Raw genomic sequence first — 26,265 nt, 5'->3', positions numbered from 1 at the left:
AGCTAAAGATCCTCTAAGCAGACGGTTTGTGGAATAAATACTTTTTGTCAAGCTACCAATGGATTAAATACATTTGTGAAGACTACTGATGGAATTTTAACTTGTTGACAAGACTACTAATGTAAATAATACTTGTAGTCAAAACTAACAAATGGAATTATTCAGATGAAAGTTCGTTCTTAGACATCCAATCTACTGCGATGGTTTGTTTCCTCCCATATTCGACACTTTTCGAAATAAATCAGGACCGGTAACAGTAAAAGAAACGTGTAACTTTTCCAAATATTCAAGGCTCTTTATTCTTTAATATCAACCCCTCGATTTCAACTTTCTCAAAATTCTCAGAGAATAATGATTATCTTATTACATTATTTACAAAATATTAAATTGCGGGTCAAGGGAAATGGGAGCATACTAGGTACGGTAGTACTTTTACGTTAGTATGCTACTAACAAAAACAACGGAGTATTGTTTATCTCGTAAGAATGGCACAAAAAAATAAAGATAAAATTATAACTATAGTCTGGTAAAAGCGCGCTTAACACCCGTCTCCCACGGTTTTTCGGGTTTTTCAAAAAAGTATTAAACACTCGTAGAGCCAGTTCTTGAATGGGTGCGATGCCAAATATTTGTAGTACTACCGTTCTCGAGCGCGCTTAACTGTTCTTCGCCGAGTTTAATTTTTTCGTCCAATTCGCGAGCGTCCATTAGCAATTTGGACTTCATTTTCACAAAATGTTCGTAGTCCGCGTACTCTTCACCGGACAGATAACAATTAAGAAAACTTGAGACTTGTTGACTACGGCGGTCTATACTCTCCTTCAAATGCCTCGCTTCCTCGTGTTGGGCGCACAGTTTGTCCCTTTTGGCTTCCAGCAAACGCTGCGAATCAGAAAAACATTGACATTAAAATTCATTCTGTATTCCTATTGAGCGATTCACAAAAGGCTTAGAAGGAAACAGACATTTGGCCGAGAAGCCCTTAGACGTTCGATTTTAATGCTTATATTGCAAGTAGATGGCGCAATCTAGAAGCAACAAACACAGCACCCCACACAAGGAGAACGCAACCAGTCAAAAGTCGTGTATTTTCTTCCGTACAGTTTTCATTGGTTAGACGCTTTAGCACCTGCTGCCGTCGGAAGGGGAAAATTCCGAAATTGTCTTCCCACCGCCCGTAAAACGTTCAGCTTAAAGGCTCGTCCAATGAAATTTGTACACAACACTGCGTTAGAGTGTTTAAAGGCTAGCCGCGTTCACCTTGCGTTTGTTGCTCCTAGGTGTCATTTTAAACATATTGGAGGGATGTACATAAATTATTATTTATTTTACAAAAATAGAACTATTTTAATTCAATTTAAAATTATTTTCAACTTATGAAAAACGCCATCTAGTAACACTTTGAGCATTTAAAAATCAATCGCCCGTGAAAGAATCTTCTTCCGTCTCAAATGTCTATCTTTCCGAAGCTACTGATAAGTAATTGAGCGCTTACCCTTTCTTCTTCGCTGAAATCGGGCGGGAGACACATGAGGGCGTTCTGAGCCCTGGCCAGTCTCCCAGAGAGGGACATCAGTAGGTTGAGTATTTTCTCCATTTCCTCCACGTGAAGACGATACTTCTGCAGCTCATTGGGCTTGGCTAGTTGTTCCACTCTGGCGGCTACGTCTTTGCCCAACATCTCGTTTTGGGTCACTTCCTCCTGGATGGCGATCTGCTCCAGCCGAAGCAGCTCCAGTTTTTTACTGATACTCGCTATTAAATCCTCCTAAACGGGTGCAAATAGAAAGGTTATTTTAAGTTTATTCCAACAACAAAATGGCAGTCGATAGACTTTGTTTCAGGCCAAAACGTGGGGTAGCCATTCTCAAAAACCTTTCAATGGGCTTTTAAATAAAACATCTTCAAGGAAATTTCCAAGAAGTTGTGTTTTCGAGAACCAGGACCTGCAAGTCTATGTTTATATAGTGCTTGTGGAAATAATAGAAACATTCCACCTGTAAATCGAACGTGGTGTTTTTGCTAAGCCTTAATATGTCAAAAAAAGCTACCTAGTTAAAAAGAAACACTTGTTGCATACCGTACCGATGAAAAGTTTCGATTATTTCTACAAGCACAATATACGCGGTAACTTGCAGATCCTGGCTCTATGAAATATTACTTCTTGGCAATTTCCTTGAAGAAGTTTTATTGAAGCGTCTATTCCTACAGTTATCCTACTGCCCGGGTTCTTTATCCCTTACTCATTTATCGGTAATGTTTTAACAAATAATACCCAATAACATATAATTGATTGAGATACATTTGTTTCTTTTATTTTATAAATTTACTTTTAATTTTTTTCTGAATAACACTATGTAAATATCAACTATTTTGGGAGGCGCCATAGCCACCCTCTGGATGGCTATTTAGTGAAAGAAGGAAACTATTTTTCTTGCTATAGCATTTTGTAAATCAAATATGCTGCTCACTAACAACCTAGAAAGGTTTCCAAGGTTTTTTCAAAATGGAAAAACCCACATTTTGTAGCGAAACCGAAGTCTTTAAAACATAGCTTATCATAATTATTATTTAACAAACGTACCTTTTTCTTATCAAGCTCGCGGTCGTTGGACCAATCTTGCCTGCTGATATCTTGACCATAGCGATTTAGGAGCTTAGCTTTTGGTTCTGACGTGGTGAAATAGGCACTGTTTGCAGGCAAGTTGGATACATCTCTGTTAACAAATAAAACAAAAAAGTCAAGAAATGCTCAAGTAGTTTAGTTAAATAAACAAAATTACCTATTAACACCATTAGTGTTGGCTATTGTATTATTCAAGGCGTCTTTAGACAAAATAGATTTGCGATAATTTTGCTGCACATTACGTTGTAGGTCCAAACTGAACAAGCCTTCCATGTAATCGGACATAGTTTTGTGTTCCGGTGTGGGAACTGCAAGAAATTAAGATTGATTTTAATAACGAATACTTGGAAATCTTAAGGGATCCAATCTTACTCAAATTCATTTCTATCTCACCTAATCTCACTTCACCAAAACACATCAACATAGTTAAATTTCACCTTACCAAATTAATTTTAACCTAACCTCCCCTTATCAAATTTATTTTAACCTAACCTAAACTCATGTTAACAAACCCATTTCAACAAACAGTCAAATCTCACCTTACCAAATCCATTTTAACCTAACCTAATCTCACTTTAACAAATCTCTTTTAACAGGATCTAATATCACCTTAACGAACCCATTTCAACCTAACCCAATCTCACGTTAACGAACCTATTTCAATCTAACCTAATGTTAACAAACCCATTTCAACAAACCTAACCAAATCTCACAATAACAAAACCATTTCCACCTCACCTAACCTAATCTCACCTTAGCAAACGTCTTTCAACCTAACCTAATCCCATCTAAACAAACCTCTTTCAACCTAATCTAACCTATTATCAAACCCATTTCAATTTAAGCTAATCTCACCTTACCCAAACCCAATTCAACCTCGTATAACCTTAGAAAACGTCTTGCAACCTAATCTAACCTGTACATTCCAAATCTATTTCAACCTAACCTAATATCATCTTACTAAACCAATTTCAACCTAAACTAATCTCACCTTGCCAAACCCAAGGATTAAATTAACCAAATGACGGATAAATGTTAAAAAAAAACGTGTAAAACTCATTAAAAAATCAATTCCCTCAAACGATAAAAATAAAATGTCTGGTACCAAAATCTAACTCAATTAGAGAACAGAGGACACACAATGTCAAACAAGATCCGGACAACATTCCCAATTATTTTAAATTGAAGAATGTCGTGACAAAAATACAACGTCAGTTCTGCGTCGAAACGAGTGGGGAGGCAGTTCAAATCTTTAGATCTTAATAACCGGACGTAAGACGCTACCACTATTCCTCGCGACATTAACAGAAAAAGAACTAGTTGGCGACAAGAGGCCGCTGTTTCTACTTTTTCCCCGTGATAGAATAAGAGCGAAATATTGACAATGGAGATAATTAAATTGAACCCCGAGATGATTAGATGCGATACCGATTTCGTCGGAGCGCGTTAATTGCAGGGTCGTTGAACAAACTTCGCCGTTCAAATTTATTTAAAGAGAAACAGGTTTGACCAGTTCCAGCTTCGAAGGAATAGCCATTAGAGATGCGGAATGCGCGGATCTATGTTAGGAACTTAGGACGACGTTATTGAGGCGGTGAAGTCCGCTCGTACCACAAGGATTACACCCGATATCAAAAGTTACGACTCGTTAATTGAATGTACGGGTAATTACTTAATAATTTAAGAATATATTAATTATATATTAAAGGGTCATTTGGTACAAGGGTTACGTTGTCAGGGAATCAAACTAATTATTATTGAGACGACTTACAAAATACCACTGTAATTTATTATTGAAGATATAACGAGCTGGGTTGTTCAAAATGCATTTTGAGTTAGAAAAAGTATTTGGCATTTTACATTTCAAGGAAACTATTTTGAATTTTATATTTTGTAGGTTTGATATGTGGAAAAAAATTTCAAAATGTTTTAACTCTGGTACCATCATCGCAGCAGCTCTTATACATAAAGTTTATCTGCTATTTACTCCCAAGTAATCATAGAGGGCGATACTCAGTTACTCACTTACTCAGAAGCAGACGAACATTCGTACAGTGCCACCGCTATATTTCCCACGCTGGCTGCGAAAATGGTTTTGAAATCTCTACGTAATTATTATTAATTACTAATAATAATTAATTTGTAATTAATTATTAATAATTAAAATAAATAATTAAAAGTAAATATTTTAAGTTATAGAGAAAGTATTTTGCATTTTGAGTTATAGAGAAAGTATTTTGCATTTTGAGTTGTAGATAAAGTATTTTGCATTTCGCATTTTGAGTTATAGAGAAAGTATTTTGCATTTTACATTTTGAGTTATGGAGGAAGTATTATTAATTTTGCATTTTGCATTTTGAGTTATAGAGAAAGTATTTTGCATTTTGCATTTTGAGTTATAGAGAAAGTATTTTGCATTTTGCATTTTGAGTTATAGAGAAAGTATTTTGCATTTTACATTTTGAAAAAAAAATAATTTTGAACAACCCTGATAACGAGTAACCATTATTAATTTTAATATCGTACGTGGGTGGGCAGACAGAAAACAATGGGCGCTTCTTTTAAATTTTCGATCACCGAAGCGTGTCGTACGGTGACATTTAAGTTTTTTTCTCGCGGTATTGTCAACATAAGTGACTCAACTCTATTTATTTCCTTTAAAGGAAAAAAAAAGTTTTTCGACTTCTAGTGAACCCGGGAATAAACGTAAAGTAGCGAATACGGGTAAAAAAAATAATTGTAATTCGAACTCACCTAGCAATCGTTTCAGCATGGCGTCTTTGCAATAGGCGGCAAAGTCCTGGCTTAGTTTATCGCAGTCCAATTCTTCTCTGGTCTTTCTAACTTGCTTTCTGCTCAGAGACGGAGTCCCCGTTGTCTGAGTGGCGGAGTTGATTCTGGGAACTTGGGGTCGGGACGATTCCGACGAGGACGAGTTGGAGTCGCTGTCCGGAGACAGTTTGCTGGCGAATTCGGCGATTGGCGTCGCGACCGGGCTGTTTCCGTTGGAAGGCGTTGACCGGCTTGACCCCGAAGACGGTCCGTCAGGAGATACGTTGCCATTCGGGGCTTCCGGAGATTTCCTTTCAACGCTCGATCGGTTCTCGGGTCGGAATGACTCTGTCGTCGGCGGCGGCGAGGATGGCGTCGTTTCCTTTTCCGCTTGACTAGACTCGGAAGAGGCGATATCGGAAGACACCCTTCCAGCCGGCGCGACCACCGCGCAATGGCCGACTCCTTTCGCCGTCTCGTTTAAGTTCTTGCTGGCGTTTTTCTCGTTCTCTTCAATGGTTATTTTCGCTTCTCGTTCCGACTCGTGGTCTTGGGGGCTCGGCAACCTGGCCACGCTGTGACGATGACCGTTAGTGGCCACGCCGTAGCCGTTAGGTAGGTGAGCCATCGACTTGACGGGCATGGATTCCGAGTGGAAGATCACGGTGGGAGCGTGTTTGCGGATATGAACTAGTTCCCAGGAAGACGGTGACAGTTCGCCGGCACCAACGACGCCTCCGCCTCCTTCGTCGTACTCCTGGCGCGTCATTGGCGGCGGCGAAGTCGGGGACGATCTTCGGTACTTGCCATCGAAACCTTGACGACTTAGTTTGCGTTCGCTTCGATATGACATGTAAGAGTTTTTGGGGTAGACTCTAGAAAATACGGAAAAAAAAAGAATTCAAGTTATAAAAACGACGTCAACCTTTTGTTATTAATAAAATAATAATAATAATAATCAGCTAGGCTAAAACCCAAGGCACCACCATTATACCCAAGTCATCTAGCGACTTATAACGCCTTTAAACAATTGGCCGTGTTACAACGCTTAGGAGGGTGGTGGCAAGCCCTTCATGCCACGCGAGCTAACAGCTCCCTACACTTACTATTACCGTTAACCTTAACAAGTTTTTATGGAAGGGGAAACCGAAGAACTCTAGGGAGAACCCCTTTAACTAGTGAGAAGAGACCTTGCAAACTCAACGCAGAAGTGGTTCCGAGTTTTCACCCAGTGCCACCAGTTGTGATCGAACCCGGCTCCTCTTTCTGCGAGGCGAAAGCGCTAACCATCCCACAAATAAAACAATGATATTTGAACCAGGACCACGCGATTTCTGCCAATAAACTCAGCTGTTACGCCAAATTGAGAAACATTTCACCCCACTCACGAAGGAATACGACCCAAGATTCGATTGGTCCACAAACACCGCGTACAGAATAAAACGGAGAGATTTAAGCCCCGATTGATGCTAACGTCTACCCGTACTATAAACAATGAAAATAGTTTATACGGAACACGAGTTGGCTTCGTTTTCTTGGCATCGATCCAAGGATGACGTCACAACCGATAGTCGCGCGAACGAGCGTGGGAAGCGTGAAATCTCATAACTTAAATATTTCGCGTAACGGTAGCTAAAACTAATTGATAAGAATTATTCGCCAAAATAACGAAGGTCTTAACTGGGCATCCTTCCTACGCGGGAGACGCGCGGATTTTCAAATGTAGAATCTCTTCGAACGCTAAACCGTTACAATCAGCCCGTGTACCCAATCGTTAACAACGCGATACTCAAACAAAAGATTACCAAATCAAGCCAGACGCTAGATGCCAATTAAAAATGAAAAAACGCCATCCCCCGAAAAGCACCTGGCCCATTCTCTTAAGTAATAAAACAATAGAAAAAGGATATACTGTACAATGTAAACGTAGTCATGGCTATCCTCATCAACATATTTTAAAAAGTTATTTCTCGTAAGGTTTAAGAACACGCAAACGTAATATAATGGCGGACTAGTTTGAAAACGCGAAATGGTGACCCAGTGGCAATCGCATTCTAAACCGCGTAACAGGGATCGAGAATATATATATAACACGGGGTATAGTTCCTCCAAGCTGCCTCGATATCGAAATTACCAAGAACCGGAGCCACAGTGACGTTTCATTGAGTCTTTCGCGCGAAAATAAATTGTAAAAACGCGTTTCCATAGTATATAGCGCGCCAAGCCGCCAGCGAAACTTGATTTTCTAGTTTCTTTTCCCCGCAGACTTCCCAAAAGGGGCAAAACATTATTTGGCGATTCGCTTTAAATTTAGTATATCGAATCAAGGTTTTAATATGGCTATCCTTTTACGCTGGTTTCTCGGTAAGGTACCCGCCACGGAAGTTGAAGTAAGGGGGGAGGAATTGGGCTGGAAATGGGGATGTCCTCGGGTGCCCTCCGGAACACTTCGCGACCGGACATGGACGGGGCGGCCCCAATTTTTAATGATGGCTTGTTCATTTCATCCAATTTATGGAATTTTATTACAAGTTCGCGGAGGAAAAGGCTGCCTTACGAAAACTTTCTTTTATTGAAATTTGAGATTCCCAAAAATTTGGAGGATGTTTTTGGGTGTTTAATTACATCTGGGGAAAATTTATTTTTTTAATTGAATTTTGTTTTGAGGTACTTAATTGGTTTAAATTTACAGTTTGCGCGGGAGGGATAGAGTTGCCACTAAAATGAAATTCCCTGACATTTCACTGATTTAATTTGTAGCAAGATTTTGTATTTTTTATCCAATATTTTAGTAAAAGTTTCCTATTTGCCACCAAAATGAAATTCCCTGACATTTCCCTGATTTAATTTGTAGCAATATTTTGTATTTGTTATCCAATATTTTAGTAAAAGTTTCCTATTTGTCACCAAAATGAAATTCCCTGACATTTCCCTGATTTAATTTGTAGCAAGATTGTTATTTTTTATCCAATATTTTAGTAAAAGTTTCCTATTTGCCACCAAAATGAAATTCCCTGACATTTCCCTGATTTAATTTGTAGCAAGATTTTGTATTTGTTATCCAATATTTTAGTAAAAGTTTCCTATTTGCCACCAAAATGAAATTCCCTGACATTTCCCTGATTTAATTTGTAGCAAGATTGTATTTTTTATCTAATATTTTAGTAAAAGTTTCCTATTTGCCACCAAAATGAAATTCCCTGACATTTCCCTGATTTAATTTGTAGCAAGATTTTGTATTTGTTATCCAATATTTTAGTAAACGTTTCCTATTTGCCACCAAAATGAAATTCCCTGACATTTCCCTGATTTAATTTGTAGCAAGATTGTATTTTTTATCTAATATTTTAGTAAAAGTTTCCTATTTGCCACCAAAATGAAATTCCCTGACATTTCCCTGATTTAATTTGTAGCAAGATTTTGTATTTGTTATCCAATATTTTAGTAAAAGTTTCCTATTTGCCACCAAAATGAAATTCCCTGACATTTCCCTGATTTAATTTGTAGCAAGATTGTATTTTTTATCTAATATTTTAGTAAAAGTTTCCTATTTGCCACCAAAATGAAATTCCCTGACATTTCCCTGATTTAATTTGTAGCAAGATTTTGTATTTGTTATCCAATATTTTAGTAAAAGTTTCCTATTTGCCACCAAAATGAAATTCCCTGACATTTCCCTGATTTAATTTGTAGCAAGATTTTGTATTTGTTATCCAATATTTTAGTAAACGTTTCCTATTTGCCACCAAAATGAAATTCCCTGACATTTCCCTGATTTAATTTGTAGCAAGATTGTATTTTTTATCTAATATTTTAGTAAAAGTTTCCTATTTGCCACCAAAATGAAATTCCCTGACATTTCCCTGATTTAATTTGTAGCAAGATTTTGTATTTGTTATCCAATATTTTAGTAAAAGTTTCCTATTTGCCACCAAAATGAAATTCCCTGACATTTCCCTGATTTAATTTGTAGCAAGATTGTATTTTTTATCTAATATTTTAGTAAAAGTTTCCTATTTGCCACCAAAATGAAATTCCCTGACATTTCCCTGATTTAATTTGTAGCAAGATTTTGTATTTGTTATCCAATATTTTAGTAAACGTTTCCTATTTGCCACCAAAATGAAATTCCCTGACATTTCTCTGATTTTTAAAATAATTTTTAAAATTCCCTGACTTTTATACGCATATTCAAATTCCCTGACTTTTCCAGGAATTCCTGGTTTTCCAGATATCATGACAACCCTGCATAAGTAGTACTTTAGAGAATGGTCTATTGCAAAATAAAATTACCAATAAAATATTGCTAATAAGTACATTTTCGCAAACATTAACAACTATAGTAATATTTTTTGAAATATTGGTAAACCAACAATTTTAAGACACTAATTTGGGGGGAAATGTTCATCCCTTGAGAGTTTTAATCGCCTTAAAGGACTTAAATTACCCCAATTTCTAACTTGCCCTCAGCTTAAACCAAATTATATAAAATGGCGATAATTGACAGTATACGTGCAATTCAAAAAACATATTAAAATTAAGCGTGCCAAAAGAAAACCACCAGTGCATAACGTTCAAAAACTGGGCCATTAAACGGATTTTAAAATATTTTGATGGCGAAAATATGTCGATAAACAACGACTTACAACGTGTGTCCGAAGGATTTAAGCAGGCTACAAGAGTCCAGGTAAAATTTTACGCAATACATATTAAATCGCAATTTGTTCCGTAACGAAAACTCTTAATTAAATCGTATATCCTAGTAGCAAAATATTACCGATAAACTAATCCTTTTTTTACAATATGGAATCGAAACTATTCGGCACTTTAATATACCAAAAAAAATGAAAATAACGGAGGAGGCAATAGTGTTACCTGGCCCCTCCTACTTCATTTCCGCCTCATTTTTAATTACTATGACGTTAAACAAACAGTGACGCAAGCTGGATATGCCTCGAATTCTAAACGAGATTACCAAGGCTAAATACTTCGTGAAATCCTAGCTTACCTGGAACTAATAACCGTCCAAGTAGGGGGTATCTATAACTTTCTTTCTAGCGTTAGGTAGCGGTCATACCGAGAGTAAATGTCAATGAATATGACAAAATTCATACTCAAGGGACAATTTGAATACGAGATTAGGTATAAATCCCCGCCTTTTGTTTAAATATCAGCTAAGGTTTGCGGCCAAACGTAAAACCATTCGTGCAATTTGTGTTAAATATAATAATAAAAATTCTTTCGAATTGACAGTATCCATATAACGGCGTGTTAGTTAAAAATGGCGCTGTTGACTTTAGGGAATATTTCGAGGCGTAATTACCGCGGATAAGTTAATGAGGGGGCAATTAAAATTATTAGCATAACTGGAAAGCGCGCGGAATGCTAGAAATAATTCATCTTGACTCATAGTTTTATATACGAACAGTATCGTGTCAATTATATTTTCCATAAGAAGAAAAAAACATTTATAAGGAAAATTGAAGTTTGAGTTTATTTCATTGATTCTTTCATTGCGTAGAAAAGCAATTAATTCTCGAAACTGTATTGATTGGTGAAAGAGTTGGCGGCACAATTGAGATTGTTATTAACAAAGTAAACGACCTAATTACAATAAATATATATTTTTTTCCGAAGAAATTTTTAACCATCATACTTTGACGAAATTGGTTTTCAGAAACTGCATCACCATGGATTGATTTCGGTGGAAGAGTTCGTTACAGTGGCGTAGACAGGAGGGCACAGGAGGCACATGCCCCCCCCCGAAACGTATGGTCGTACGTACAAATATTTTTATTTTTTTACTTTTTTTCAATGGTGTGCCCCCCCCCCCCCGGAACAAAATCCTGGCTACGCTACTGGTTCGTTAAAAGGGTGGAAAAAACTAGATTTTTCCGCGGTTTTTTCCACCTATTGTTTTCCTGTTAAAAACCGTGTGGAAAATCGTACTTCCATGGTTTTAACACCTCTAGTGGCAAATTTCAATAAAAAAATAAATAATAAAAGCAGTATATTCTTCTATTCTATTCACTCTTCTTCTGGCCTTTTTCCCCATCTCTCCTATTTGCAATGACCAAATTAGTCACTTAATAGATATATCAATGATTAATTTAGCATGAAAAGAGTTTTTTCCACTTTTTTACGTTTATTTTTTTATTTTTCCGGTTTTTACCAGTTTTTCCCACATGTCCAACCCTGCTTGCGTGGCATGAAGGGCTTGCCACCACCCTCCTACGCATTGTAACCCGGCCACCTGAATTAATGGCATTAAAATCGCTAGATGACTTGGGCCTAAGGTGATACCTTTGGTATTAGCCTAGCTGATTAAAAAAATATTGGTAGGTGAAGAAAAAAGTTGGCCCACTATTTTTTATCTTTTTAAATAACTTAATTTGGGGCCCATTTTGTTAAAACTAGAAAAATATAGCTATTTTATATTTCTATAGCAAATTTTAGAAGAATTAAAAATTTCCCTCTAAATATTTTCACGAATTTTAAATATTTTTGAGCGCTCTTGGTAGGATTTGGGGTGTTTTTTTTACATAAATTTCAAGGTAAGCTTGGAGTAAACCTGACAGTGGTGTTCCAATGTGAATTGACGCCTGGGGGAAATTCTTGAATAGTTTCCCTTTTTACTAAATAACAGAAATTATTTTTTTTGTACGTTTAGAAAAAAGGTAACCCAACAGTCTTCCGCTTCTGTTGGTAACCCGAGTTTAGTTATGAACGGTCATAAGGATTAAGTAAGAGTAAAGAGCTAAAATCTTTCTTTGTAACCGCAAGTCCGTTTTTCATCATTCTATTGGAAACAGATTGTTTGGAAATCTCTCGTAGACAGCTTCAATGAACCCAATTATACCGGAAGTATTCAAAGAAACTGAATCGACTTTATTATAAAGATATATTTAGAGACGTGAGTAATCTAATGAAATTTGTAAAAAAAAAATGCCATACTCCCTAAAAGTCAACAAATAATTTCATTTCTAGGATTAAAACTATTTTTCCCGATATTTTTGTCGATTCAAGGCAAAAACGTACGTTACGCTGACAATGTGAAATCTATTACGCGAAACTGACTTCCGACACGTCGCACTTTCAGCCTTCAATATCTTTAAACATGTTTACTATATTTCGTACGTGTTAACTAACAGGGTTGCCACAATATTTTCAGATTCAAATTCCCCGTTTTCCCTGACCATTTTAAGAGATTTCCCCGACTTTTTAAGGCCAAAATTATACAATTTTGAACTTTATATTTGACTTTTATCAGAAGTTAACTTATATTTCACTACATAAGTTATTTCAACCTTAAAAAATTAGCAAAACTTTCAAGGATCGAAATAATAATAATCTGGAGCAAAATTACCTTAAGAAATTGACAAGATAAAATTTAATTCCCTGACTATTTACAAATTCTTAAAATTCCCTGACCTTTTAGGCCCATTTTTAAATTCCCCGACTTTTCCCGGACGTATGGCAACCCCGACTAAGCTATTTCTACAGTAGATGGCGCCCCGTACGTATATCCTTTTCCGAAATAACAAATCGATCGAAGTATTTAGGCTTGGAGGAATAAAGTGGACATATTTGAGTAGCGGAAAGGTTTGGAGTTTATCTCTATGAATGGTTGATTCCAAGTGCGGTTCATTACGCCTGGCGACATCTGTATACCGAAAAGATAACTAAGAATCAATAGGGACATAATTCCCCGTTTTCAATATAGATGGTGCCTTGAAGGGTTTGGCTAAAACCTCCTAGTAGCTACTCAAAAGCCACTGGTTCGCTACACCTGCAAACCTACTTTAGTCCTTTACCAGGATTTGGTTTCGAGTATGTATTTATATTTAGGGTAGAGATAAGGACTAAGCGGCCTAGTCTAAAGCCACGGTCGCACTAGAGCTTAAAACCCAGTTTAGGTTGGTTTGCATGCCAGTTTTGACCGCCGACGGCACGTCACCGACGTAAGGAACCAATGAAATACAGGACTGATTTGATTTTTTTTTAGGGAGAAGGATCATGAGTGGGAATGCGAACAACGCTAAAAATTATCAAATAAATACATTCTTGTTAGAACTAAAGCAATGTTTTCGAACTTATTAGATTGTGGCTAGGTACAGAATATTTAGAATTTATAATATTTTGTAATTAACTTTAAGGGCAACAAAATTGGCTTTTGGGGAATTTGTGGCGAGCTCTAGTTCAAAGGGAGATCACCCGAGGCGCTGGTGGCCCATGCCAAAGGTAAACCCAGCTTTTGTTGTTCTTTAACTTTTTCAACCCCAAACATTATAAATCAAGATTTTAATCACTAAACATAAATAAATGCTAGCGGCTTTAAAAGGCTGGTTTTCACTTGGGCAAAAACGCCACGACGATGAGCGTCGACACAAAAAAATGTTAGGCCTAATACAATATTTTGCGTCATTGGTCGCCGTTTTGCCCCAGTGAAAACCAGCCTTTAGAACTGATTTTGGTCGCGACGGCTAGCGCTAACGCAAAAAAATTACACAGCTTAATTTCCATTAAGGCACGTAATGAAGTATTTTGAAATCTTTAGGGGCTTACATGCCAAAGTTGAGATTCGCGTCGTTTCGCACGCTAGTGGAAAATAAGCATCCACCCAAGCCTTGGTTTCCACTAACGCGTCCTTTAACTTTGGTACAGAAGGATTTTTAGCGCGTAAAGAAAAATACATTATGATGCGCCCTAGGGGAAACCAAGTTTAAGGTTAGTTTCCACTAGCGGGCGTAATGGCGCGTCAATTTACTTTGGGACACGTAGAAAGGATTTCATGCGCGTAACGAAAAATTAATTATTACGTGTATTAGTGGAAAACAAGCTTAAGCCTTGGTTTCCACTAGCGCGCGTAACGGCGCGTCACTGAACTTTAGGACGCACCAACGTTTTGACGCGCGCTAGTGGAAACCAAGCTTTAGGCTTAGTTTCCACTAGCGCGCGTAACGGTAAGTTACTCGACTTTGGCACACGTAGAAAGGATTGAACGCGCGTAAAGAAAAAATACATGTTCTAGTGTAAACTAAACATAATGGAGATATTTTGCGTCGGCGACAAAACCATATAATGCTTGGTTTCCACTAGCGCGCGTGATAATACATTTTTCTTTACGCGCGTCAAAACGTTTGTACGTTTTAAATTTAAAGTTGAGTGACACGCCGTTACGCGCACTAGTTGAAACAAAGGTTTTAGCTCGGGTTCCACTAGCACGTGTAACGGCGCTCTTTTCAACTCTGACCCATACGCGCGTAATGAAAAATACATTATTGACAGGCGCTAATGAAAACTAAGCTTTGGTTAGTGGAAACGAGGCTTAACGCAGATTTTTACCCTACTGAAAACCCGCTTTAAGAACAGGGGAAATAAATTTGTCCAGAAAAAGAATGTTCGAGGAAACTTACAATGGGGTTTGGCTTCTACCGGTCTTCTCCATATCGGTCAGGTCGGGTGGAGGAGGCAAGGGCTCGTCTGATAGGACAACCTCGCCTTCTGAATTGGACGGCGGTGGCGGCAAAGGAAGATCGGGGCTGGAACAGGCGGACGTCGAAGCGGGACCACCGGAGTTGCTCTGTCCGGAAGATGAGGACGATAATGAGGACGAGGCAGGAATGGCGGCGGCGGTGGTGGCGATGGGAGAAGTGGAAGCCGAATTGGAGAAAGTACGGCCGCTCGAATGACGGTGCTGATGGGTTTGGGCGATGCCGTCTTGATTTTGAAGGCTAGCCCTGGCGGCTCTGCTCGAAGATTCTTCGTGGATTCGCTTCAATTCTTCGTCGTCCTCGATGGAGAGACGCTTCAAGCCGGCTATCTGGCGTTCCTCGCGGGAGATACTGTTGTTATTGTTACCGTTACAGATCAACGGGCCAACCACCTGAACGATTTCGCGGTCCAACGAATATAGGATTTAAAAAAAAAACAGAGAAGACGCCAAGATTATTAAACGAGTTATTACGTAAAACGACGCGCACCCAACAGTCACTAATTACGGGGTTCCGTTTCCACTAATAAACACTACGCAGACGCTAACAGGTGAATTGACGAAGCTCGCGGTTGGACGCGTTCACGCGTGGCTGAAACCCTTTCGGAAAGTCAACGTTTCCATTAAAGGGAGCTCTGCGGGACGCGTTGGAAACCGCAATTGAAATAGTAAAGGAATCGTTTTAATTTCGACTCTTTCGACGCGAAGTCTGAGGAATGCCAGAGTTTAATACGGGGCCGGCGAATGGGGAGGAAACAATACGGGGCCGGCGAATGGGGAGGAAACGTAACTATGTTAATGAAACCAAATGGAAGCCGCTCTCGAAGAATTAGTCCGAACTCGTTGCAACACTGACGGAAAACCGCGACTTTAGGAAGGACTGTTCCCGGCGCGCTCGGGTTTGTTTGGTTCGTTTCGTCGGAGCGGAGACTGGATCCCGTTTGGAACTCAGCCAAAACTAACAGACTTCTCGTTAAAAAATTTGAAACAAAAGGCGCGGAACAATGGTTTTACGCTCCGAAACAGACACGCGGGCATCTTGCCTGGGAACTGTCAGATAACATCGGGGTGGGCTCTATCACGCTCGTCTACATTAAATCGCCCATTAAGCGGACCTTATAAAAGATATAATTTATACTGACCTTTTCGACGGGCGGTGGCGAAGGTGGTGGCAGCGGGGCGGGCGGTCTGGATGGAGGGTTCGGAGGCGGAGGGGGCGCCGGGGGCTTGTTGATCCTCTTGGGGGGCAACTGGGGCGGCTTCTCCCTGGGGAAGCAATCGCCCTTGCCGTGATCCTTCTTCTCCAAGACGGTGACCCCGTCTGGAGTGATGACCTTAACAGTTGACGTGTCCCCGTTAGAGTGATGAACCTCTTTCAACTGCGCCTTCCTGGCCGACTTGTTCGACCGGAAGTAGTTGGCGGCGCTGCGAGAAGAAAAAAAACAAGCATTTAAGTCTCTTTTTGCGATAAGAGTTTCTATATATAAACGGTAAAGTCGTCGAGCGTAATCTTTAACACTTCCAACCACGGACGCGATAGAAGTTCCAAAGTTGCGCCCAACGATTCCCGAGTCGCTCCTAGTCGTTACATTTCCGTTGTAAAATTGGGTGGCATTCTAAATAACTTTTCATCGTCTACGCTCGAAGTCGCCGAGTCGTTTTAGCGATAACGACAGACCAAAATTAAATTCCAGCCCACCCTCTATATCGCTTTTCAAAATTAATTGAACTTGTTTCGCAACGCGCCGAGATAGCGTTCCGTAAAACACCATTAAAAGTCGGCCGCTGGACCTCGTAAAAACCGGGGTGCTGATAAAATTTAACGCGAGGTAGATGGGAGTAAAATAAACAGAGTTAAAAAGTCGAAACTAGAGTGCTCATTTACAACTTAATCTAACTCGCATTTGGGCAACTAACTGCCAGCGCCATCTATTATTCAATTAAGCGTCAACGTAGCTGACACCGTGATGATAATGATGATGTCATAACGCATTTAGGGGATATACCTTCTCTCCGGTCCCTCTTCCTTCGTAGCTTCGAAACCGCAAAGCGGGAGACATCCTTAAGTAGCTAAATTTACGTCCGATGCTTTGCACCGATTTAAATGGTCATTAACAGAGTACCAGGCTCAGCACTCCGGCGAACTCTGATAAAGTCATATTATAATTTAAGCAAACGCGACCCGATTTAAGCGGCAAGGTGGACGGATACGCGCGGATAATTTAGGAGACGATTCGCTTCGTCTATTTCAAAGGATTCGCGAGAGATATGAAGTTAGTGACATCACGTTCAAATTTTCAAAGTAATTGATATAAATTTAACCACGGAAAACGTTATATTCTATAGTATCTTCCATTTCCACCACAAAACAAGTTCAAAAATCAGATAAAATGTGAGTATCTGCTTTTTGATTTAAAAATCTGTTAGTCAAATAACTGTCTGTAACAGATTTTAGAATATTTTGTTGGCTTATAAATAAATATTTAGAAAAAGGTGTAGATAAAGGTATTTCTACTTTAGACTAAACACTTTTTTAAAAATCATAATCACGCGTGAAGTAAACGTAACGTTTATTTTGATGATCTGATATCTTTGATAAAAAAATATTATTTTATAAGGATTACTGCGAATCAGGCAGCTTTGATCATTTAAAAAAATTAGGCTAAACAAATCAGGCAAACAAAGAACTTTCTACACTTAAGGGTGTTTGACACGAAAAAGTCATTAAATAAGTATACGCAGCGACCCAGCGAACGTAAGCCTTTGACCGAAAACCACCAAACCAATATTTACGGTGCGCGTTTCGCCCAGGGTCAAAACCGGAACTAAATGTGGCTTGAATTCATCGTCCGGCAAGTACGAACCCTCCCCACCGAAATAACCTTTCACCTCCGAGGCTCAAAATCGGGATTTGCAGCCGAGATTCGGAGAAAAATTCGTCGCTTTTCGTATAGAAACCCGGCTATGATTGATTGGACGGCCGTAACAAAAAATATCGTAGGCGTCCGCAGACAGTCAAGTCCACCGCCAAAAAAGGTAAACAGCCCCATCTCTTAGCCGGTGCGGGAGAAGAATGCGCCACTATAGTATATCTCGCTCTTGGAAGCCCGTTTCTGGCTTTCCTCTCTTAAAAAAACAATGATTTATCGTTGAAATAAGAGAAAAACAGCGGAACGCCCTGATCTTTTTCCCCGAGTCTTCTATCTTTAAATTCCCCAGTGTCACGCCGGAAAATCATATTTTATTGCGCGGAAATCTTTAAGTGAAAAACGGAAAATGGACCGTCTTTTTCTTTAGTGAAGAAAGCTCATGGATGAATTTTCCCTTATCAACTTACCGACATGATTTAAGCTTGTGTTGATAAATAAAATATTATAATTTCACTTAATTTTATTTATATATTGTAAAGATACTAATGGGAAAAATTGGGACTGAACGCAATCACTATAACCCACGCTTTTCTTGTAGATAATAAAAATTATACCAACAAAAGCTACGAAGTGCTATTAGCCAATGTTATAAAATCAGGGTTCGTACAAAATTTCCGGAATTAAATTCCCTGACATTTCCAGGTTTTCCCTGACCAAATTGCCAAATTTCCCAGACCATTTTTGTAGAATAAATTAATGTTTTGAGGTAAAATATTATTTATATAATTTTAATACATTGAAAAATTTATTTGCCAGATTTTTTTTGGGATCATTTTAAAATTACCTTACTTTTTGGACCATTTTAAAATTCCCTGACTATTTCCTGACCATTTGGAATCATTTTCAAATTCCCTGACTTTTCCAAGTATTTTAGGCGTTGTAACGAACGTTTCTGGAGAAACAGGTGAAGCTTAAACTACGTTTAATACACGTATTTACAAAATTATCAATCGATGGATGATGACACTCCACATATAATAATGACGATTACCAAATTTATTGAAAGTAATTATATTGTTATCAGAAAATATACAAACTGAGCATTTTTTACCCGTAGGAATTTTAACATTACTCGCATTGTTTGAGCAAAACCGAATACTTAAATCAAAACAAGCACCCAGCTATTGAGCTTAGCGGGAACCATTACTTGGAAAAAGTACGCGAAAATCACTTCCAAAGCAAACTTAGTTCGATGTACAACGCATTCATTCTATTTTTGGAAGGGGCACTTAAACCCGTTGCGTTGATATTTTTCAAGTAGCAGCGCGAGGGCCCAGACTACCATCCTTCATGGCGAGACAACAAGGCAAAACACCTGAAGGCCTTTACGAGGGCCAAATCGTGCTTCGCAACATCCAATCCGCATACCGAGGGCTTCAAAAACTATAGGAAAAACACTCGTATTCGCAAAGTATCGGTGGGTGAAGGTGGGGCTTCGCTGTAATCGAAAGAAGAATACGGATCGATCGATTCTCGGAAGAAGAAGAAGAAGAAGATATGGAAAGCCTGTCTCTGGCGCTTCCAACTTGAAACGCCGTTATCAATGGAGATGGTACACACGAAAAACGCGTCTTTATATATCGGGGAATATACCAAAAGGAAAACAGACGTATCTATGCTGACAAGAATAACGTACTTCAAGATTGGATAGTCGCGTACTATCGCGTTTTACTGTTCAGTAAATTCGAACGTTAGGTACTCGAAGACGAAGCAAAAACGGAACGAGGTGCTGTAGCAAATATAAAATCTTTCAACATAGTCGATGCGAAAATGACGTTGATTACCACTAGAAGCGGATAAGTAGACAAATACACCCGCTAACAGGTTGTCCGTAAGAACGCCGGCAAACGACTTAAGTAGCCAGCGAGGCGGAAGCGGACGTGGAAGACGTATTAGCGCGCCATCTACGGAGTGGAACGTGGATACCTAAAAATAAAGGTCTTAAGAACTCTCTATCTTTTGGCGGAACGCGCTACTTACACACCGAATATTTATCAAATTTATAGATACTAGAACAATGCAAAACGGGTTAAAGAGGGATACTTAGGGATTCGGTGAGATAAAAGAGTAGCCGATATTTCATCCAACTGAAGAGTTATACGGCAAGATTGCCAGCCTTAAGTAGCGGAAGACGGTGAAGAGCCGACTCATCCACGCACTCAGGGTACACACGGCCGGAAGTAGAACCATAGTCCAAACGAATGTCCGTCGGCAGTAAGAGCGAAGGGCTAGTAAAGAGGCAGATGCCTTAGTAAAAGAGACTTCTAATTCGTTGACTCAAGTATAATCCGTCTCGAAACGTAAGCAAATAATAGCTTGTAATACCCGGGATTTCGCGTGACGTGCAAAAATTTCGAATGTATCGGTGACTTCCGCCCTCTCTCGGCGAAAGAAGGCCTTTGAGAGTGGATCCAGGCCAAACGTAAGAATCGAAATACCGTGTTTCCCGTTTGAATTTTAATGGGATTTTGTTGCAATCTTCGAAGCAAAAGATTGTTTATCGTAACGGAAAAATTGAGCGGGCAGTCACAATGAACGGGACAAAAGGACCTTGGATAAAATGGCGACATAGTTTTAAGATTCCCAAAAGGAACGGGATTATTTTTGGCAAAATAAAATGGAATTTCGGTGATTTCAGGGATCAAAAAGACACAATGCTCGACATTGCGTGTGCCAAAATAAAGAACAACCTAGACCTATTTTTATCTCTTCCCGAATTTTTTTATCTCACAACACCACGTGCTCTTAATAGTCCGGGTTTCTGCCGAGTTAAAAGGGAAATAAAATAGTAAATACACGGTTCAGTCTGTTTTTACTGTCGTGTTTGTAGTGGAAATTGTCAGACTCGGCAATTTTTAATATTAATCAGATACCATTTTTTTCATGTTGATCAGATTTGTCAATTTTTTCAAGCTGATAAAATTTGTCACGATTTAAGGCTTTTCAGATTTGTCAATTTTGACGTGATCTTAGTACACACAAATCCCTTTCCAATTTGTATCTCGCTAACGTCATTGCTATAGAATACATGGTGTTTCGAAAGGTTTTGCAAAATTTTGAAGGAGTTGTAGGGGGTGAGTTAAGAAGTATGCCTGTTTTTTTCCCATTTTAATACGATGCGTTAAAAGAGCACCAGAGAGCTTCAAAGTGTGGCCTACTAGCCCCTTGAAGTAGGCTGCAACAAGCGCAAAACCAAGCAGCAGGGACTTTAAATACTGTTTAAGTTTACTTTTTTACGCTGGTTACCTCGATTTGTTTTCAAAGTCCTTTTTTACCTATCACACGAACCCAAACCTTAATGTTCGCATTTCGCTGATTTTTTGCGCTTGTTGCAGCCCTAGAACTCCTTAAAATTTTTGCATAACCTTTTGAAACACCCTGTATATTGACATTTATTGGAAATTACACTAATTTAAAATTATGAATGTACCATAGAATAAAATCAAACTATGGTTTACTTCGCAAAATACCTTCGGGTGAAATCAAGCAAACAATTTAATTAGTGAGGTATTTTGTCTGGTTTTTTTGAGTGAGCTATCTCGTTTTAAGCGCAAACTCTTATTTTCCACTAGCGCTCGTAACGCTTCGTTTCTCAACTTCGACACGTACAAAGTTTTTACGCGCGTAAAAAATGCACGATTACGCTCGCTAGTGGAAACTAAGCTTCAAAAATGGTAGCTAAATGTCGCGTCAGCCCTACGGACGGGTGGGCTTTCGTTGGAGAAGCAGAAAATCTGCAAGCAACAGACCCCAGGGAAGGCAGCGGGAACACGGAACAATAGGTTCGAAAACAAAGACGCTTTTACAGGGGTAGGAAATGGGACTCCCAAGATAAAACCGAACCATTTTTAAAAGTTTTTTAAAAGGACACCCAAACCTCGCCAACCGAGAATGAGGTTAATCGATGGGGATTTGCGGGAGCCCGAGCCAGCCTGGGTCTGAAATTTCGGTCCTGAAAAGACTTGATGTTCTCGCGAACAGAAGAAAAGGCAATGAAAAGCCCTTTCGGAGAATGGCCCTATTAAAACTGTATTTCTATCATGAATGGTAAGATCAGCGGTAATTATTACACAATAGGTGTGTTTTTGGAGATAGAGAGCCACTAAGTTATAGTCTTTGGAGTCTTTTTTCCACGAAAATCTGGGTTTTAATCGAGCTTCACTTCTTAATGAAACATTCTTTTCGTCCCGATTTCAGGCCAAAAATAATAACGCACACCGCAATGTCTTAGAAATTAATTGCATTTAGGCTAGAAACATAGTTTAGCTTTTACCAAAATGTTTAGTGCCAAAGATAATAAAACTATTTCATTTAGTTTTAACTCTTTCGTAATTAGTCGTTGCATACGTGGTAAATAGTCTTCAAATAGTACAACGCGCAGTAAATAGTCTCCAAGCAGTAAAACGCGCAGTAAATAGTCTCCAAGCAGTAAAACGCGCAGTAAATAGTCTTCAAACAGTAAAACGCGCAATAGTCTTCAAACAGTAAAACGCACAGAAAATAGTCTTCAAGTTTACAACAAAAATGCGCAGAAAGTAGTCTTCAAAATGTAAAAAGCGCAATCGAAAGTGCATGTGTTGAGTGACGTATATTTTTTCAAAAAGACTGAACGATTTGTTAACGACTGCACTGTCAAATCACATTTTATTAATATTGCGTAATAAACCTTTAATGTGAAACAAAATTTAAACTAGTACGATTGGTTGAAATGAAAATTAGTTGGCAAAGGCTTACCAACTTACAAAATTTTGTGATCAAACTACGCTGGAGATATTTCAATTTTTAAATTAGAAAACCGACGTTGACAGCTATTTGGGACGTTCCAGATTGAGCCTGACATCGCGGTGATAATTTTGCTGTCACGAACAGAAACCTTTATGACGACAGGCAGCGCGTCAAACGCGTCAAACATCAGTTCACATTACACACCTGCTGAACTACTTTTGAAAAGCGCATTATTTTCTCGCAAGAAATGTCTTAAAATAGCTTTGAAAAGGGAGTTTAAAAGTAGTTAAAAATCGCCATTAAGCCATTATTACTTTCTAAAGAAAGGGTTTTATCGCTACGAAAACAATCTAAAAATATCTCAGCTTACTCCGCACCATAAAACAATCACCGATGACTATAAATAGGCCCGCAGGTACGAAAGGGTTAGAGCAAACAGCCGCTGGCTACGGATGGACACACAGAAGTAAATCTCGCGGTTCGATCGCAAATCGAGATACTGACCTTCGAAAAGAGTTCTGCAGTCGAAGTAACGGCATGATGACTCGTTCGTTAATAAATAAATTAAAAGTCGTTTAAAAATATCGTTTAAAAAATATGGGAGCCGCCGAGGCTTAGGACTCGAACGTTTTCCCCATCGAGGTCTATCGGGAAGGAGGGCTGTAGCTAAATACAGGCCACTGAAGCGAATACAGAAACAGCCGGTGCATCGCCGAGCTGGGAATGGCAAATGACTCCTTGCAGAGGGGGGGGGGGGCACGGGGGAACGCCAAAATTAAAAAAGGGGAAAAAACAGGCATGTCGTCATCGACGTAATTATTTGTCATTAGAGGTAGACGCGAGACGTCTCTTAAAAAAGGCGGGAAAGCGAGACAAGTTATAGCGATAGGCGACATAGCGACTTCGCCAAAAACACAATGTCAGAGGCAGAGCAACAGCAGTTGCCCAACTGTTTTACCCGCTATGTTACCTTCCCATTTATCCTGACAACGCAACGTCGCTTGCCTTAATGCTTTACCGTAGTTCCGGTAAGACTGTACGCTCGAAAAAGGAACCGAAGAAAATATTTGAACATTGGCCAAGAAAGAGTAACTTCAATATATAGCCTCCAACTGTTTCTCTCTCTTCAGAAAACACTTAGAATTGACGCCGTGTGTTTCGGGATAAAAAATGCAAAGACGTTTTTTTTGTGGGGGAATGATTGTAGGTTATTTCTATTACGAAACGCGAGCGGGTAATAAGATGTTTAGGGACTGATTCATTTTAGTCAAATTGTTGGAAGTTTTGAGAGAATGAACGTACGCGGGGAAGTCTATAAGACGCGAGTATTCCCAAGTGGCTGAGCGAAGCAAATTACGCGGGCAATGTTACAGTGACGAGGGAAACTCGGGTTATCCCGGCACGAGATAGATCCATTTTCTGGTTCATTTACGTTCTACCCTGCTTAGATGATTTTGTTTCGTGTCTATATTGGGTGTAATACCTTTAATTACTCGCGGAATGAGCGAAATATTTAACTGTTGGTTCCGTATCGGATTTTTGGATGAAAGAGTCTTACAAGGAGAGTACCCGAGGTGTTTATTGCCGATTTTGCTCAAAGTCGGGCGTAATGTAGACCTATATGAGATATAAAATTTCCCAAAAGGAGACGTTGCACTAGCCATTCGATTTGCCATGGCAACCGAAAATGTTTTTGACCACTTAAAACAAAAAAATCTCCATTTAAAAAAGCATGGGATTTTCTCGGTTTCACAGGGTCCAAGCTACGAAAATTAAAAAAAAAATTAAAATCACGAAATGGGTAATTTGTACCACATTTAGGTAAATTTCATCATTTTTGGGTAAATTGGAACAATTTTTGAGTAAAATAAGGAAAAAATCTTATTTTTGTTTTAAATGATCAAAGACATTTTCGGTTGCCATGGCAAATCGAATGGGTAGTGCAACGTCTCCTTTTGGTAAATTTCATATCTCATATAGGTCTACATTACGCCCAGCCTTGAACAAAATCGGCAATAAACACCTCGGGTACACTCCTTGTTAGTATAGTTAGTGTAAGGAAAACGTTCCAGACATAATTTTATTATGATTCTTTTTGGTTGAAATATGAGGCCATCTTAGAAAATGGCGTATAAAAATTATATCCTTTAAGCTATAACCGCCATAGGGTTTACTAAATTTCGATGAAACCTTGTGTTGGTTGCAAGTGGCTGATCACTATCCGTAATCGGTGTACAAGCCTGTAGCTTTGGCGTACAGATGTGATTAGGTAATTGATTACATATTTATAGTATTAGCAGACGCTGTACTCAGTTTCATAAGCCTGTAATCACTGTACAGATTTTAAGAGAGTGGTTAACGCCTCGGATGGTTGGTTACAAACAGTGGATCAGATCTATTGTTTTGGTTGCAATTCGACACCATATTGGACAGTGCCGTTTTAAAACCTTCGTAGGCCCTGGGCACAGTGCCCATTGGATAAAACGGCCCTGATTTTGGAAAATGGCGGATATAAGTCATATCATTTGAGCTATAACGGACGCAGTGTTTGGTTTATTTGGATGGAACCTTTTGCAACAGATAAGATCTTTTGTTTTTGGTTGCAATTCAACGCTAAATCCCAAAATTATAACATTATAACTCTTTCGATATTAAAGATTTATTGAAGATAGTTATTTAATGGATCATAAAGCTATCTGTATTATTCCATCTCAAAGTCGTCTGATATAAAACCGCGCAATGACCCAATAAATATTTATCTTTTTGTATGTCTCATTATAGGAGAAAGTACTTGCATATTTGAACGAAGGAAGAAGTTCTAACATAAAGCGCTACAATAAGTGCACTACAGGGACTATTGAGACGTTTCGCTTTCGTAAGACTGTAACCGTAAAAGCAAATAACGCGTAGCAAAGAAAGATACGCTAAATTTTAATGTTGTTCAAACAGCGAAAAGAGCGAGGCTTAGCTGCTCAGTTAAGATTTCTTCAAGTGGGAAAAAGGAAAGAGTTAAGTATTAAACGGGAGTTGGTTGCTTAAAAAGTTTCTTTCTGATGTAGTTTTGCATTATTAATGCGGTAGAGGAGAAAGCGAGAAAGTTCTGAATTAGTAATGTTTCCAGAAGGACTTTTAATATTTAATTCTTTATTGCACGACGAAATTTTCTTGGAACTGCTATACTGTAAACGGTTACGTTCTTCTTATCTAATATTTCTCCTCGGTGAAGTTCGATGGGAACATTCACACTTGGGGATAACGCGATGTTTGCATTTATATTTTTATGGTTTGTAAATATATAATGAATTATGTATTATGTACGCGAATAATTTATTTACGAAACGATTATTGAAATATTAATATTTATATTCTTATTCTTGGTGTCACATGTTTTACAAGTTTTTGAATAAAGTATGAACACTTTAAATATAGGTTTAGATTAAACGTCAAATAATTTAATTATTACACTTTTTAAACAATTTCATTAAGTTAAAATTTTAGAATTCTAATGACAACAAGCGTTAGAACAGCGAGTTTTAAACACTCGCAAAACTATCACCTGCCAAGAATCTTGCTAATTTAAATTTAATCCAAATCCGAGTCAAAATTTGATAAATTAATGGAAAATACAGAAAATATTGTTCATATCGCTATATACTGATAATATTATTTGTTTGAGACACGTGTATCAGTAGACTTTTAATAATACCAAACACGTCATT

The 26,265-nt window shown here is 38.6% G+C and overlaps 1 protein-coding gene across 2 annotated transcripts in view; it reads right to left on the bottom strand.

Moving 5' to 3' along the window:
• Positions 1-270: 270 nt before the first annotated feature.
• The window catches only part of Shrm (shroom), a 311,815-nt gene continuing 285,820 nt past the window's right edge, over positions 271-26,265 (bottom strand). For both annotated transcript variants that reach the window (XM_090175035.1, XM_090175036.1), the window contains 7 exons: positions 16,034-16,316; positions 14,815-15,284; positions 5,381-6,273; positions 2,784-2,934; positions 2,585-2,717; positions 1,496-1,768; positions 271-882 (listed from right to left, as the gene is read on the bottom strand). In XM_090175035.1, the coding sequence (XP_090031161.1) occupies positions 583-882; positions 1,496-1,768; positions 2,585-2,717; positions 2,784-2,934; positions 5,381-6,273; positions 14,815-15,284; positions 16,034-16,316 (2,503 nt within the window). In that variant the 3' untranslated portion in view covers positions 271-582. The remainder of the gene's footprint in view (positions 883-1,495; positions 1,769-2,584; positions 2,718-2,783; positions 2,935-5,380; positions 6,274-14,814; positions 15,285-16,033; positions 16,317-26,265) is intronic.

This window comes from Leiobunum rupestre, chromosome 5 (assembly GCF_980474605.1).
Source record: "Leiobunum rupestre chromosome 5, qqLeiRupe1.1.hap1, whole genome shotgun sequence".
Taxonomy (NCBI): domain Eukaryota; kingdom Metazoa; phylum Arthropoda; class Arachnida; order Opiliones; family Sclerosomatidae; genus Leiobunum; species Leiobunum rupestre.
The sequence above is the reverse complement of the archived record's forward strand: the minus strand, read 5'-3'. Positions and strand labels throughout refer to the sequence as shown.